At 53.1% G+C, this 16,539-nt stretch overlaps 6 protein-coding genes across 6 annotated transcripts; 2 read left to right on the top strand and 4 right to left on the bottom strand.

The window, feature by feature from the left end:
* Window positions 1-392: 392 nt before the first annotated feature.
* J4E84_009528 (uncharacterized protein) lies at window positions 393-2,079 on the top strand (the record flags this gene model as incomplete). Its single annotated transcript, XM_049392090.1, has 4 exons — window positions 393-665; window positions 731-947; window positions 998-1,392; window positions 1,441-2,079. The coding sequence occupies 4 exons, from the start codon at window positions 393-395 to the stop codon at window positions 2,077-2,079; spliced, it is 1,524 nt and encodes a 507-aa protein (XP_049240274.1).
* Window positions 2,080-3,756: 1,677 nt separating this feature from the next.
* On the bottom strand, window positions 3,757-4,308 carry J4E84_009527 (uncharacterized protein; the record flags this gene model as incomplete). Its single annotated transcript, XM_049392089.1, has 1 exon — window positions 3,757-4,308. The coding sequence occupies one exon, from the start codon at window positions 4,306-4,308 to the stop codon at window positions 3,757-3,759; it is 552 nt and encodes a 183-aa protein (XP_049240273.1).
* Window positions 4,309-7,158: 2,850 nt separating this feature from the next.
* J4E84_009526 (uncharacterized protein) lies at window positions 7,159-8,698 on the bottom strand (the record flags this gene model as incomplete). The annotated part of the gene is made up of 5 exons (XM_049392088.1): window positions 7,159-7,636; window positions 7,702-7,841; window positions 8,010-8,188; window positions 8,251-8,356; window positions 8,468-8,698. The coding sequence occupies 5 exons, from the start codon at window positions 8,696-8,698 to the stop codon at window positions 7,159-7,161; spliced, it is 1,134 nt and encodes a 377-aa protein (XP_049240272.1).
* A 1,615-nt stretch (window positions 8,699-10,313) lies between these two features.
* On the bottom strand, window positions 10,314-12,101 carry J4E84_009525 (uncharacterized protein; the record flags this gene model as incomplete). Its single annotated transcript, XM_049392087.1, has 2 exons — window positions 10,314-10,408; window positions 10,463-12,101. The coding sequence occupies 2 exons, from the start codon at window positions 12,099-12,101 to the stop codon at window positions 10,314-10,316; spliced, it is 1,734 nt and encodes a 577-aa protein (XP_049240271.1).
* A 52-nt stretch (window positions 12,102-12,153) lies between these two features.
* Window positions 12,154-13,248, bottom strand: J4E84_009524 (uncharacterized protein; the record flags this gene model as incomplete). The annotated part of the gene is made up of 3 exons (XM_049392086.1): window positions 12,154-12,999; window positions 13,046-13,144; window positions 13,180-13,248. The coding sequence occupies 3 exons, from the start codon at window positions 13,246-13,248 to the stop codon at window positions 12,154-12,156; spliced, it is 1,014 nt and encodes a 337-aa protein (XP_049240270.1).
* A 450-nt stretch (window positions 13,249-13,698) lies between these two features.
* HEM12 (Uroporphyrinogen decarboxylase in heme biosynthesis) lies at window positions 13,699-15,031 on the top strand (the record flags this gene model as incomplete). Its single annotated transcript, XM_049392085.1, has 5 exons — window positions 13,699-13,792; window positions 13,843-13,884; window positions 13,931-14,466; window positions 14,514-14,904; window positions 14,958-15,031. 5 exons carry the CDS (start codon window positions 13,699-13,701, stop codon window positions 15,029-15,031), a joined length of 1,137 nt encoding a protein of 378 aa, XP_049240269.1.
* Window positions 15,032-16,539: the final 1,508 nt, after the last annotated feature.

The following is a 16,539-nucleotide window of genomic DNA, read 5'->3' as shown; positions in this document are numbered from 1 at the left end:
GTATGGGAAGCGGCTGTTGGCGCCTGGGCGGGCCAGGGCAACGGTGCGGCTCGCGGCATCTCGTCCGATCCCCGAGCCAATCGCCGTGATGCCTACGACCCACAAACCTTGAGAATGTGCAAGCGCGCAAATCGCGGCGAAGATAAGATCATCGTAGGATCAGATTCGCGCCGATTGTGTGACCGAGCTGAATCCTGCGATGCAACCCATCCCGCCTTCACGCCATCTAGACCCTGACGATATGCATGCTGCATGGCGGCCCGGAGGTCTTCCTCACAGAGCGTGATGCTTTTAGCCGACAGCGCAGGTGTCTTCTCATATTTGAGATGCTTTGAAGCCACGTTCCAGGATGCTGGTAACCCACAACCCCGTCTTGCATCCTCGTCGGCATCATGTTTGCAAGAGTTCTGGCACCGTTGGCTGTCGCAAGCTTGTTTCTTACCACTGCGTCGGGAACTCCTACCTCGCCATTTGACCTCTTCGCCAGAACACCCGCAGCAGGTATTGACGTGAAGTCATTAGCACCGTCTCTCTCTGCCACCGCGAAGATTTACCTCCCCGATACGAAGGAGTTTGCTACTTACACCACCCGATGGTCCAATCTACAGGCTCCCACGCCGAGCATTGTAATCGCCCCGGGTACGGAGAGAGATGTTCAGAAAATTGTAAGTTCATCCGTAGACGGTAATGCAGGAGAGACAAGCAACAACAGCTGATACGTCCACGGCAGGTCGAGTTTGCGAATGATCACAACATCCCGTTCCTCACCTACAACGGCCACCATGGAACACTTACGACCTTGGGCAAGATGGACTATGGTATCGAGATCTATCTGCCGCAGCTGAACTCAATCTCCATTGCCAAAGACGGAAAGTCAGCAACAATCGGTGGTGGAGCCAATGTGAAAAACCTCACAGATACCCTCTGGGCCGCCGGGAAGCAGACTGGTAAGCTTCCTAATGTCACAATAGACTTGGCCTGCTCTAACACCACTTAGTCACCGGTTGCTGCGAATGCGTCAGCTACTTGGGACCGGCCCTCGGTGGCGGTCACGGATGGTTCCAGGGTCACTATGGTCTCATCACCGATCAGTTCCTTTCCATGAATGTCGTGCTCGCAAACGGAGACTTTAGGACGATTGACAGCAAATCAGACCTATGGTGGGGTATGCAAGGGGCTGGCCACAACTTCGGCGTCGTCACATCCGTTACCACAAAGGTGTACGACATCGAGCACTACGACTGGGCGATTGAGACTATTGTCTTCAGTGGTGACAAAGTCGAGCAGGTCTACGAGGCGGCAAACAAGTATATTCTTCAAGGCGGGAAGCAGTCCGCGGATATACATGACTGGACGTACTGGCAGAACGATGCAAGATACGATACCGAAGGGGTAAGATACACGATCCCGAATGAAGTACATTCGCTAACATGTATTCAGCCGGTCATCATCATCTACATCGTCCAAGAGGGCGTTACCACTGTCGACTCCAAATACACCGCGCCCTTCCACGCCATTGGCCCTCTCGCCGCCACGCCCCAGTCCGGCACCTACAAAGATCTCGCAAAATGGACAGGCATCGCGCTCGAATCGCCTCCATGCCAGGACTTCGGCTTCAACAACCCCCGCTTCCCGATCTACATCAATTCCTACAACGTCACCGCGCAGCGCAAAGCCTGGGATCTCTACTCGTCCTCTGTCGCTGGAGCCGACAATCCCTACTTCAACTCCATCTTCATGTTCGAAGACTACGCCAGCGGTGCTGTACGCGACCGTAGCAACGATGCTAGTGCATTCGGCTTCCGCGACGCGCACACCCTCGCTGCGCCGCTTATCATATACAATTCGACCGGAAAGGTACAAGACGAAGCCGTCAAGGAGCTCGGCACGCAGCTTCGTGAGATCATTCGCGAGGGCACAGGGTCTAATGAGCTACACACCTATGTAAACTATGCGTATGGTGATGAGGGGCCAGAGGCTTGGTATGGTCATGAGAGCTGGAGGCAGAAGAAGCTGAAAGCGCTCAAGAAGAAGTATGACCCCAAAGGGAAGTTCAGCTTCTACGCGCCTATTGCGTAGGCGTTCATGATCTGAATGTTGAAAAAAGTAATTAAAATACATCACAAAGCCTATACCCGTCTCGATTTGACTGTGATGTTGAGGTGTGCCCACAGTGTACATGAACTTGTGGGTCTGGGGAAAAGGGTATGATACAATACCCTGCATACCGCACGCTATTCTACAGCTATGTAAAGGCCATGAACGAAAAACCTTGCCGCTGACGTTCTTCTTCTGGTGTATACGGCTGAGCGATTACCACTCGTACCTTCTCCTCGGTAGATTGGGTTTGGATCCCATCGCCTAGCTGCGTATAACAACGGTAGTCTCTTTCTGGACAGACTCCGAAATGTCTATCGAGTTTCCTAAGACCAGGAAAGTCTTGGAAGCCGATCATCCCTCTTGGTAAAAGCAGTGACATCGTTGGGCGCGGGTGCGAAGGATTTGGACGATCGGCACAAGAGGCAAACAGGGTGATAGTCGTGATGGCCCAGCGACATTCCCTCGGAAAGTTGGTGAGCCAATTGCGAAGATCATCTTTTGTCTCACACCGGAAGTCACTGAGTGACCATGGTAAGAGACGGGCTTCGTTGTATATTTGTCGACAGACACGAAGCAGAGCTCGGTGATCGTTGCGCTCGGCTTTCGGAGTTTTGCAGGTCAATTTACGACGCGTATCGATATGCCATACATTACCACCCAGAGTAAAGTCGTAGATCCTGTTGCGTATCTCTCCGGGGAGTTTAAGTAAGGGTGACATAGTGCGGTTGCGTTCGGTACTGCATACTCCTTAGCTAATTAGAATCGTTTTTGGGGATGGGAAACGCACATTGCTTGTAATTGTGCCATGCCGGAGTGATGGAATCTTGGTTGAAGTTGTTGTTGAGGGTGTGTAGAGAAGTGGCCGCGTTTTCTCGAGGCCCAAGTCGGAAGATTGATATACCACAGCACTGCTAGGGCTGGCCTCAGTTGGCCGCGGGTGAAAAGCCTCACGGAGCCAGCATTGTTGTACTACCCCTTTCTTCACTTTGTGCAACAAACATGGGCTTTCACCATGCGGTTTATTACTCATCGCTCCCAATCGGACATGTCAACGTGACCCGATGAACGAAGCTGACTCAATGGCCCCAGTATGCTATATCTGCTTAGCTGTCAGTTCATTGGCTTTCAAATGCATGCAATTTCCTGATCCAAAGGCATCACAACGATATGAGGACGTCGCGACCGGCGACATGTGTTCGGTGGAGGGTGATGTTGGTGCGACACAAACGCAGGCCGCAGATAATGGACACTTCATTGCCGCGGCGTTGGTATTTAAATTGATCAGATCACATACTAAGAGACCAAGCGCACATTCCGGGCTTTACATCAAGAACACCCTTCTGGCGACCCTCATAACGGGGCTCACAAGTCTCTTCATTAGGCCTGGCGTGGGTTCGCCAGTCAGAAACCAATCGTACACCATTGCCCACGCTTTATTCCCACGAGTATCGAGGACATCGCCATGACAGGGTATAATTCGCTCGATCTGCCATTCCGCTACTCTCTTCGCATCGCGTGGCATCAAAGTGTAGTCAACGGTCGCAATGTGGTAAACGAGGCGTTTCGCCCATATCGATCGCGGATGTGCGCGCTTCGCGAATTCGCGCGAGAAAGGACCTTGGTGCGACGAGCTAGGATTATATTGCTGACCGAACGTCAGCGTCCGATGTCGCGTACGCGTCCGGTGATTGCGCGACATACCTCGGTGCATGGTAGGTTCATCATCAGATCGGACTGTATCAGTGTCTTCGTCGGCTTGTGATACCAAGCGACACAGTATGTGATGAAGCCCTCAAACAGTACGGTCTCGATGTCCTGCGCGAAGTCGAACTGGTCTTCTGGACTTGTCCGCCAGTCCTCGTAGATGTAGTCCCATTCCACGTCTTTTCTCTTGCTTTCCAGACCCGGAACGCCGATTGTCTTTGCTTCTGGCCAAGCATCGATATAGTCTCTCACATACATGTGATGCCCAAGATCACACGCCACGAGATCAACGCCTCCAACCTTATCCAGCTTGTCGCGCACCGCTTGTTCGAGCTGGATGGGGTTGAGGAGAAGGACTCGGTTGTCGTGTAATCGGATAGCTGTTGCGCGATTGCCCACTGCGACAAATTTGCGGTAGCCGAAGGGCGCGAAGCGGTTGAACGGCGTGGAGAAGGTGGTGATGGTGGGCGTGACGTCGCGAATGGTGAGCCCAGCGGAAGGCATACTCGCGTCGAGGTGTGATTGAAAGCTGTCTGAGCCTTGTATCGATGATATCTCTGCGGTATCGATGATCGTGGGTTTGGTACGCGAGGCTATCGTCTAGACATGACGCGGGTGATAAGTTGGGACATCCATGATGCCGTCATGACGCTGTGCGGTCACCCGGGAATGTGAGATTCGTGTCCTAAGACACTCAAAACGGAGCAACATCGTGGACGCGATGCTGCACTTTGTGGGTAGCAGTATATATTACCTAGTCTACGTTTTACTGGGTTGAAGTCGATTCGCATGTATGCAGTAGACGACTGGACATCGGGCATTCCAGTAGTTTAGAGGCGGATGTATTATTCTCGGGCTGTCTAAAGACCACAGGCTTATAGCTGATCACCTTCACAGTTATCAGACAACGGGAATGCGATAGCCGTGGGCTGCGGTCCCGACTGTCAGCTCGAATCTGCCCACCGCGGCAGGTGGGCTTTGACGCTCGCAAGCCACCCGGGCCAATCGTATTGATTGAGCTCTTGTCGATTCAGGAACGGAAATATGGTAGACATCCGCTCCCGGCGTGAGAGTGTACATGGCATCGTGACAGCGATTTGATGTGTTGAAGGATGGTCTGTCGTGAACATGATGCGCGTGTACCGAGGACTGACGCGGCATCGGCGCTCCCTGCCCGGGCCGACACCCGGCCGATCGCTGCACTTGTCCGCGACTTCAACAGCGTCACACAGTATTGCACCAGCATTGTATGCTGCCATCAGCGTTTCGCGCTCGCGATCAGCATTCAGGTCGGCCGAACCTGGAAGTCGCGTTCTAACATCAATTCCGCACGCAAATGATTGTACCTACGTAACACCACTTCCACGTGATTTACGCAGCTCCCGCGCTTACTTAATCACCTTCACCTTCACCTTCACCATCACTGCTAGTACATCCGGCTTCTGCCTGGGTCGCCTTGGCGTATGGTCCAAGCTCCATGTGTCCATCTCCTGCCTTGTCTTTCTCTCTCGATCTTCCTCCAGCACCAGACCACGCCAGGGCAATACTCGACAATGCCCCACGCGCGTCTTCGCTATCAATCTTCTATTGTCCTCCATCGGAACCGAGATCGCGGTAAGTCTTTCTTCCTCCCACAGTTAGTATTAACACATCAGGCACTTCGCTTGCGACTTCCCCAATCGCCTCTCCATCTTTTCAGACATCATCGACACCAGGGAGTGAGTCAGGTCGGCTGAACCCCAGCATCGTGGCTCGCCCTGGTGGCATCCGACCGCGTCCAGCGTGTGGTGGTGCAGTGTGCGGGAAAGTCAAGTGGCCGGCTCCACTTCACTTACACTTCGCATGAGCAGGAGAATGCACGTATATCGAGCGTGCAGGACCCTAGCCGACGACATTATGAGAGCGGCTGGTCCGACGATAATGCACCGTCGATGAGACTGATCACCCTGATTCGGGAAGCCTGCGGGTGTGTACTGAAAACTCGATGAGCTGGACTCGTCGCGTGGATGGCAGTTCGACAATATGCCCCGGCGCATCACGTCTTACCCGTCGGTCAGGTGGGCAGGATCGAGCAGATTCTTTTGCTTCGTCCTGCTGGGTGTCCAGACCTCGCGGGTACATGTTCGCCCGAGGTCCCTCCCCAGCTCAGACCCTCATTACTGTGTCATATGAGAAGATACCTTTTTCATTGAGTCTTCACCAGCTCCTGGTGTGGCTTGAGGAAGATGACAGCTTACTACCGTGAGCGCATGCGTTGACCATGAGAGCATGAAGAACACAAACACATGTAGGTTTCTCAATCGATTGAAGACACCACTTTGTAGTCCTCAAACGGATGTCCTTTCTCCTCAAGGTCGAATACAGACATGGCCTTCACGCCGACAATTCCCGGATGCGGCAAGCTCAAGCAACCAAGGAGTGCATATGTTCGCCAGGCCTTCGGCTTCTTTTCACCTTATAGCTACACAACCCCCATGTCACTCCCCAGCCATGATCCTCATGATTGTGTCATTTGGATGCGGTTCGTCACAGTGTTAATGTCATCATCGAATGGCGAGTCCGCTCACGATGCATCGCCGTACGAAACTACTTTTTTTCATTGAGTCTTCACCGTTTACTAATGTCGCTTGAGGAAGAAAGCGAAGTTTCACGACGCATATGTAAGACAAACATAGAGCTTTGCAGCATACAGCCACTTACCCGCTTCCTGTGGGATTACCGATGCAAGCTTGTAGTCTCTAAAATGATGTTTGTTGTTCGCATTCTTGAGCAACACAGTCCAGGTATGTGGCATGCTTGCCTCGCCCATCGATCTGGATACGGGCTGACTCTGATGTCGTCTGCCTGCCATTGCACAGCATCTAAGCCGATACGACTACGATCAAGATCCGCTTCGCTTGTTGGCGCTTCAAAGACATACTTGAGAAAGACATGCTGCTCTTCGTTGCGTACATCACTGATGGTCATTCACGAATTTCCATCAATCGCATTAACCAAGTGCATCGCGACTTCGCTGACGAAGCGACGAATTCCGCGCTTCGACACAACACCCTGGTATGTACGGATGTGGGAAAGTTCGTCAGGCTCATCGAGATGGACAAGAAACGTCTCCGGCTCTGCCTCCGACAAGTCATCCTCAGGACAGAATGAGGGATGTCTTCCCGAAGACAGAGGATCTTCACAGCATATTGCGCCAGCAGCGGTTGAGATGCTCGTCAAGGACATAAGGAGCTGGTATGAGGAAGGCGTGTGAGTTCATGTATTCGCGAAACCTTAGGTGGTCGTATTATTATATATACGTACCTCCGATATGTCCCTCAAGAATTACGCGTCGTCCGTACAGCCTTGCTGCCATCATACATCGTCGACCATCCGCCACCGTCCACTCATCAACGCATTACTCTCCTCACAACTCTCATCCACCAACTTCCTGCTCCCCTCCATGTCCACGACTGGCAGTCTGACTTCGAATCTCTTCCCTTCCGGCGGCGCAGCGCCCTCGATATCGTACGGGAAAGACACGTACTCCGGCAGCAGACCCAATTGTTTCAGCGCCGTCGCATGGTCCCAGCTGATGTGTTCATGACACAGTCGATCACCGCGCATAGCAACGACACTCGTGAACGGTATGGCGAGTGGCTTTCCGGTGGGAGGGATACCGGGAAGCAGCCAGGGAACTTCTTTGGTGTGGGTAAGCGTGAAGATGAACTCATCGATCACACGGTCTATGCCTACGGTTCGGGAAACGAGGGCAAGAGCGGTGTCGGGTGGGTTGCTGAAGACGAAGTGGTGCGTGTAGAACGCCGTCAGTCGCTCTTGGCCTACGCCTCCGCTGGTGGGTGGTCAGTATCCACCTGCAATGCGGGTATTGGAGGATGGTGGTTAAGAGATACGTACGTCATAGTCGGGATGTGGTTGACATACGGCTGGTCCACCATCGTAGCCATCGTCTTCTCTACATCCCTCTCGCCGAACTCGAACTTGGTATGCTCTTCCCACACAGCCTCCAGATCGAAGAAAGGGCCGCCGACCAGCGGCTTCAAGAAAGTCAGACTCCTGGTATGCGCAATGCCCGCGCTTCGCTTGTGATAATGCTCATCGCTTGGAAGTACCCATTCAGAATCTTTTGTCGCGTCTTCGTATCGATAAGTTTTGATAATGTTCTCCGGGGTTGGCACTGCGTTCTCCGAGGATGATTCTGGGACCAATGAACATGATTCGCGGCGATGAGAGTCTGGCAGCCCCGCGACGTGTATTAGTTGAGGTGGCAGTGCTGTCGAGCTTAGTGTGGAAAGGCTTTTGCCGCCGTAAGAGATAAGGGCCTTGATCGCGGGGTTCTGACAGGCAGCTTCTTCGAGGTAGTAGGGAATCCTGGATAGGTATGCTGGAGACGGTTGTTAGTATGCAGCCAAGGTAACCATACGCGATGCGAGAGAGTCGACGCACATATCAGTCCAACACCGTTGCCGAACTCGCATTGCTCACAATCCCTCAATACGTCCAAGGCCTTCTGGAGAGGAAATTCGCCATCGACTTTGCCCGGTACCAGCAGCTGCCAGACAGTCAGTATTTCGACCAAGCCATCACATTTCCTGTCATTCATCACGCGACATGTCCCACCGTTCCATCGTCATGCTCACTTCACCAAGACATAGCAACATACCTGCACAACCGCGAACCCCTCCTCCGCCCACTTCTTCAGCGGCGGCGGATCCAAACACCCCTCCTTCGCTTCCCTCGCCGCATAATGGTTCAACACCAGAACCAAACCCGGCCCTTTCCCTCGCCTCGAAAGCGGCGCCTGAAGTGTGATATCCGATGTTATGATTTGAGGCTGCGGTGGCGGGGCCTGCGCCGGTGATGACGATGGTGGGGTAACGGGAGCGCCACCCATGATTGTCGGGATTGCGATGTTTACTTTTTCTGTTAAAAGGGAAAAGGGTGGATTGGTAGAGGTATGACTAGATGGGTAAGGGAGAACACAATGAGATTGTTCCGAACAAAAGAAATGACGTTCCTGACACCTTCCTAACGCGTGCAGACGGGTAAGTGTGGGGTAAAAAGGACGAACCGCTGCTCCCGCAGTCACTACATCCCATCAACCACCAGACAATCCTGCGCTCATCAGCTATTTGAGCCCCTCGCATGCTAGCTTGCATCTGCGCGTGTCTTGATCCTGCACGACAACGTCCTCCCATATCTTCTCAGGTAACACCGACTCGATATAAAGTCGATCACTCCCGCAAGTAGAGTGCTCGTGTCGCACCAACCCCTCTGTAAGAGCTCGATTGAGCGATTCCGCGCATATCGCACGGCGTCACGAGATAGTGCTGTTACATCTCATAGCGTTGTTGACGCGTGCAGGTCGGGCTTTTCTGGGTCATGTGCGAGATGCTTCGTAGACGAAGTGATGCGATTGGGTTGATTTCAGCTGAAGTAGCGTGGTCCGTGGCATGTTCGTGCGTATCAAGGGGATTCGAGTGCGAAACAGGGTTAGATTTGGGGTTTGCTAGAAGCGCATTTAAGGCTGTCACATCTCTTTTAAGAGAGACGCAAGCAGGGCATACATGTCTGCGCAGGACCAGATCGACCTGTGTCGTCCCGTTGCTGTACCAGGCACGCACTGGCCAGGCTTCCGAGGCATGCATCGCATCCAATCGACCTCCTCTACAATATGTGTGTCACCGAACCCACGCGGAGACAGCGCCAAGCGAGATATGTTGATGTCACGTGGACTCTCCGTGCAGAGTGCAAACAAAGAAGCCGGTATGCATGAGGAACTGAGCGGGGAATGGAAAAGTGAGCGCGAAATTTGTTTCGTCCACAGGACATTGACGCGTTCATGTCCAACGCGTCCGTTGCTCTTCTTCCTCGACGTCGCCATCTCCTTCCAACGACGAGCATACCCAACATCACAAGGCACATCTATCCTCCTCCGATCCTTTCACGCACGACTCCAAAGAAGTACACTGGCTAGTACCGCACCAAGAACGGCTACCTCGCTATCGTTACATCCGACGGCGTTTCCCTACATCTGGGCAGCATCAGCCATGTCTGCGACAACATCCTCGAAACCTGGGACCTAGGATGGTCCAACATACCCACGGTTCAGAATTGGTGGTGATTCTGCAGAGGAACGGGCCCTCAACGCTGAATTCCAGGCCTCCAAGCCTTGCGTCACCAATACAAGCGAGGTGTCACGAAGCCGTGACGGACAATACGGTTTAGACCCCATTCAGGTCTGCATGCGCATAGTAACACCAAATCGATACTTGTCTTGCCGGGTATTGCTATTCCTGTCGATGACGTCGCATTCGTACTTTTCGACACAAGATAGGTACGTCTGTCAGGAGCATACGCTTACTGCATCAGGAGAGGACGTCAAATGTTATGTTCGTTTGATGACTGCAAAGTGAGGAGTACTAACGGCGATGATTGGTATCATGCAATGTGAGCTCCCGGGCGCCCAGTCATGTTGCATCTATCTACATCTTGAGCTAATGTAGTCGCTAGGCTGCTGTGGAAGCTACCCCAGCATCGCTCGTCAGTCCCTTGAGTTCTTTTAGTACCTTCGCTGCAATCGCGACGGCATCTTCAGGAAGACCTGTATTCGTTAGTTACCATCTCCAAAACTGTACTTCTGAAGCGCACGACTTACCAGCAACTCTCGCGACCTTCAACGCATGGCTCTCGCGATTGACACCCTTCCTCAGCCGATGCACGTATGAGAACTTGCCGTCTGGCTCTTCAAGGACATCGTTGCAGTAGCAGCCCAACTTCGCAAAGTCCTTTGTCATGTCCGTGAGCGCGTGGAAGTGGGTTGCGAAAAGCGTTCGACATTGATTGACGTGGTAGAGGTGGTGGAGGCAGGCGTATCCTACCGCGATACCATCCTCGGGTGTCGTCCCACGCCCAACTTCATCCATAATGACGAAAGAGCGCGGTGTAGCCTCTTTGAGTATTTGAGCCGTCTCCAACATCTCAACCATAAAGGTGGATTGATCTTGGTACAAGTTGTCTGCTGAGCCGACGCGACTAAAGATCTTGTCGACTAGCCCGATCTCCGCGTACTCCGCTGGAACGAAAGATCCAGTCTGCGCTAGGATGGAGATGAGCGCATTCTGGCGGAGGTATGTACTTTTGCCAGCCATGTTTGGACCGGTGATGAGCCAAATGCGCTCATTGTCACCGAGTTGGCAGTCGTTGGGGGCGAACCTGCGGCCTTGTTCGCTGAGGCCGGCTTCGACGACAGGATGCCGACCACCGACGATGTTATGCGATGGCTCTGCACTCAGTATGGGTCTGATGAGATCTTTCCTCATCGCGAGTGTAGCAAAGGCGCATGCGACATCAAGCTCATCGAGCACAGCGGCGTTACGTCTAAGTTTCACAAGGTTCTGGACGACACCTTCGCGCAGCTCACCGAGAACACGTTGTTCTTCTGTTCGGATCCGGAATCGTGTCTCGTCCATTTGCGCGCCCAGTGAAGTCCACTCCGGGATCTGAAACGAGCGGGTAGACTTGCTGCTACTCAAGCTTCTTGGATAAAAGGTAGTAGCGCGAGCTGCGTCCTTGCCCTTCACGTGAGCAATGTGCGCGAGGTTCGGAGTCCACTTCAACACCAAGCTTTCTGTACCCATCTTTTGACGCATCTCTTGTTCCAGGCTTGCCTTTGCTTCTGTCATCTTGTCCAAGCTCTTGTGAAGGCGTTCAAGTGTCGTACTGGCATTGCGCTTCATGATATGAACATCTTCCCGTCCATCGGTCGCACTCTTGAAGCTCCCAGTGATCATGGTAAGTTTCGGCTGAACGCGCTTCGGTAAGCTCTTCAGATCTTCTTCTCCAGCCTCGCGACCGATCACATCCTGGGCCAAATCGGACATCTCTTCCGCCTCTTCGTTCTCCATGCGGTGGTACTCGGAGAGACCGTCTTCGTCGATCGCATGCTGTATGCGCTTTGCGAGTTCAAGCGGTTGCGCTAGATCAAATCGACGCTCTAACATCGAAATGCACTGTCGTCTTCGGGTATCCGATGTGGCTGGAGCTGTGTCGACTGGAACAGAGTTCCTCGAAGTTGCGTGCTCGTGAAGGACGTCCACTATGCTGGAGGTGACAAGGATGGTCTTCGACAGCTCCATGAGGTCATCCGCGTCGCCACGGCCATACGTGAACTTCGTCACCAATCGTAAAGAGTCGAAAGTTTGCTCCAAGAGCAAGATGATGTCCTGACGGAGCTGCGGATATTGTATGGTCTCCTCTACGAGGTCAAGTCGATCGTTGATAGTTGACAACGACATCGATGGCGCCGCTCGGATGTGTTAGCGATGGATCGGATGAACTGGTGTGCTTCTACTTACACAAGCGCTCCGTAAGCAGCCTGGTACCGCTTTTGGTGACCGTCTTCTTGAGTGCATGTAGCAAGCTTCCTTCGTAAGTACCCTCGCGAATTGTGTTTCGGATCTCTAGCGCTCTCAAACTGTTCCTGTCAATGCTCATGTACTCCTCGGCTTGATGTCGTACCGGCGCGCGCAGTCGTGTCCGTGAACCTAGCAGTTGATGCTTGACGTAATGTAACAACGAGCCTCCTGCTGCGACTTCGCCGGGAGTGAAGTTGGCCGTGTCGAAGTCTTCCACGACATCTTCCAACATCGGTATCCAGTCGTCGATAGTGAGCGGCTTTTCTGAGGGTTCCTGAAATGTGATGACATGTCCGTCTTCTTGCATGATCGAAACGATACGCGAGTGATCCTGCTCTTGAAAGATTCTGTCTAGTACAATTTCTCGGGGTTTGATACGGGCTACCGCAGACGGCAAGGACGCGATGTCTGTGCTCTGGGTGAGGAAGTCGCCACTTGACAGATCAATCCAGGCCAGGCCGACCTCCGTACGAGGTAAGTTGAGAACAGAAGAGACACTCGAACTGCCAGGACTCTCCTTCACAGCCTTTTCTTGCGTAAGTACTTCGGGATTGACGTAAATGCTAAGGAGATAGTTATTCTCCCATGGGTCCATGAAATGTTCATCGATCAGAGTACCTGGTGTCACGATGCGCGACACTCGCCTGGTGTACTGTGGTTCTCCCTTCGCCTTTGTCGGTGCATCATTGAGATACTCGTCGCTAATAGCGACATGTTTGCTGAGGTCTTGGACGAGAATCTTCAGATACCTGTCAAGTTGGTATGCAGGGAAGCCTGCCTGACGGTGTCAGTGTCATGACAGGTCGCCGAATTGGACTACTGACCATGGAGACGGCGGGCTTCTTGCTACCCTTCGAAACCTTCCTCTTGGACTTTTTGATATTCAGAAAGGGCGCAAATTCGTCAGCATGCTCGAAGTACAGCTGCAGCCTGCATTAGCTCTCTGGACATGTCGCACGACCTGCATGCTTGCCTCATAGAAACCGCCGACGCGTGTGACTAGCACGCAGTGACTGAACTTGAGCATGTTGTTGCGCACTTGCTGCAGCAGCGGAGGGTATTCCGGTTCGGCGTCATCTTGGGGTGGCAGTACCTCGGCCTCCAAAGGTCCTTGTTGGAGGTCGTCAAGGGTCGCGGCAGATTTCCTCTTTGCACCACGACATTGCGACACCGGAAAGCATCCTTGGCCAACGAACGGTGTTGCACGTGGTTTCGCGATCGGACGCGTCGAGCTTGAGAGTGGGGGTAAGGAAGCAGTACTGCAAACCCTCCGGCTCAGCTGATGTGAAGCTTTTCGGCACGCCAGGTGATGTCGCGTCAGACATCTGGCATGTCTGGACAGCATCCTCGGATGGAATTGGCGTCAGGGAGATGTGGGGATAGCGCGGTGGTAGAGATGCAGGAACGCGTCTCGATGCGGTTAGCGCCCAATCTGCACGCGCGGGGTATCCGGAGCTTGAACAAAGTTACGACGCCGATGTCATTGACGTCCGACATTTACACCATCCACAACAAGATGGCACCCCAATTCGAGCCCATGAAGAATGACCTCATTCTGCGCACAGCACGAGGTCAAGAGCCTTAATCGGTCAGCAACGTACAGCGTATTGACATTCAACAGGCGAAAAGGTCGAGCGCCCACCGATATGGGTGATGCGCCAAGGTAAGATAGATCGTGAGGAAACCTCATCAATGCTGACAGCATATAGCCGGACGTTACCTGCCGGAATACCACGAGGCGAAAGGCAAGAACGACTTCTTTGAATGCTGCCGCAGCCCCGAAATCGCCTCCACTCTCACCCTCCAGCCCATCGAGCGCTACGAAGGCCTCATCGATGCCGCCATCATCTTCTCCGACATCCTCGTTATTCCGCAAGCAATGGGCATGGAGGTCATAATGGTAGACAAGAAAGGTCCGCATTTCCCCGAGCCGCTGCAAACGCCAGAGGACAAGCAGTACAAGGAGGTTCTTGAGAGGAAGGTGGATGTTGCCGAATCGTTGGACTATGTTTACAAGGCCATCACCATGACTAGGCAAAAGCTGGCAGGAAGAGTGCCGCTGATTGGCTTCTGTGGCGCGCCCTGGACATTGCTGTGCTACATGGTCGAAGGCGGTGGCAGCAAGATGTTCATTCAGACCAAGACATGGATCTACAAGTACCCCGAGGAGAGCAAAGCGCTGCTGCAGAAGATTGCCGAGCTTTGCGTGGAGTACCTGGCTCTTCAAGTTCAGGCTGGTGCACAGGTACGTGGCATTGCCAAAACACATCGGTCCGATGCTGACTGTCGCAGATGATCCAAGTCTTCGACTCCTGGGCGGGAGAGCTATCGCCAACCTCCTTCAAGACCTTCGCTCTGCCATACCTCAACTATATCGCCGACAACCTCCCCGCACGACTCCAGTCCAAGGGCCTCGAGCCTGTCCCTATGACCGTCTTCGCGAAGGGAGCGTGGTACGCCTTGTCGGATCTTTGCGACACCAAGTATAACACCATCGGCCTCGACTGGCTGCATGCGCCAGCGGAAGCGTACAAGATTGCGCAGGCAAAGGGCAAGGTTCTTCAGGGTAATGCCGACCCAGGTGTCTTGTACGGCACCAAGGAGTCCATCACGAAGGTAGTAGAAGAGATGGTCGCTGGGTTTGGTGGCGGCAAGCAGGGATGGATCGCCAACCTTGGACACGGTAAGTCAAGCCATGGGTTACATGACATGTCGCATCGTGCTAATAACTCGCAGGTATCACACCATTTGTTAAGCCAGACGACCTAAAGTTTTACTTTGAAGAGATCCACAGATTAACGAAAGCCTAAGGTCATATTGAGGGTTTGACATAGCTATATAACCCTGCCGAAAGAGCTTTCGAAGCACTCCCAGTCTCTGATGATTGTGATCACTCTCATTTGACCGCCGTCACGTGTTGCGCACTGACCTACCTAGGTAGGTCGCTTGCCTTACCCTCCCCCCGCCGAGTCCTACCCATGACTATCAACAAACCATTGCACATCTTCTCCAAAATCACCCATTCGTACAACATGACCAATCCAGAGATGTGGCCGATATCCAGCCCCAAGACGTCAGTAGAGCCGTACATCGCATTTGGGCCTCCCCTACTGACACGGAGAATTAGTGAGCAGTCCGAGGTCAACGGCGCTCCGCACGCCATCATCGAGTCACCACTTCTCCGCCTCCCACCCGAGCTTAGGAACGTTATCTTCGCCTACGCACTCGATCACGGGACAGTCTCTCCCCACCTCGGAACGACTTGTCTGGAGCGCAGGTTGAGGAAAGACCCGATCCGTAAGCGCTTCGGTCTGCTATTCACCTGCCGACAGATCTACGCGGAAACTGCTCTCCTCCCATACAAGCTCAACACGTTCAGTGTTCGGGGCTTGATACCCTTATTGGCTCTCGAAAATTTCTTGTGTAGGCGAACTCAGGCTCAAATGCAGGTGATGGACAAGGTGCAGATGGACCATGAAGAAGTGCGGGCGGCGACGGTGTGGATGGAGAAGATTGCCAGTTGTGAGCTTGAGCCGGTTTGGTATGCAACCTGAGATTGCGCTACTTCAAGGATTGGACATGTCTTGATCAAGCTACGATGCGTGAGCCTGGATGTCTTCCGTGTGCTCTTGAAAGGCGGTGGTAAAGGTTATGGGATACCGTATACTATAACGCCTCATGATTAGACTCGCAGCGACTGTCGTGTTGGCAATCGAGAACCTCTCCACTATGTCATCAAGACATTTCTGCTCGTTGTCAAAGCGCTGTAGACCCTCGGGGGTGATTTCATTGTTAGTACGAAGGAACCTAGTCGAGGGGTCCTCGTTCGCTGTCTAATCTGATGTGCGCTCCTGGTATATTGACACTACTTTCTCGCCCTACTTACCTGCAGTTGAACTTTCAATCTACGACGACCAACTCTACAGTCAACCAAGGACCGCCATGATGTCGATGCGTCTACAACCGAGGAAGCGATCAGCGAGAAGCATGGAGATGTCACGGCAAGCATCACTGATGCGAACTTACATGTAAACCACTCTACAGAATACAATACCTACAACTAACGCAAGGCAAAAAGCTCCGAGCGCAATGCAGCCGCCTCGCCCCTCCTCCGCCTGCCCGCAGAACTGCGAAACGCCATCTTCGCCTACGCGCTCAACCACGACACTTTGGTTTCCGCTCTCCCATTTTCAAGCGATCGCATCCTCAAATTCCTTCACCGGAATCCGATCAATCTCTTGTTCGTCTGTCGCCAGATCTATTCCGAAACGGCGCATCTTCCGTACAAGCTGAATTCGTTCGTGATCAATTGCTATCA

Source organism: Alternaria hordeiaustralica (assembly GCF_023758085.1).
Source record: "Alternaria hordeiaustralica strain BMP 2776 chromosome Unknown scaffold_29, whole genome shotgun sequence".
NCBI lineage: Eukaryota > Fungi > Ascomycota > Dothideomycetes > Pleosporales > Pleosporaceae > Alternaria > Alternaria hordeiaustralica.
The sequence above is the reverse complement of the archived record's forward strand: the minus strand, read 5'-3'. Positions and strand labels throughout refer to the sequence as shown.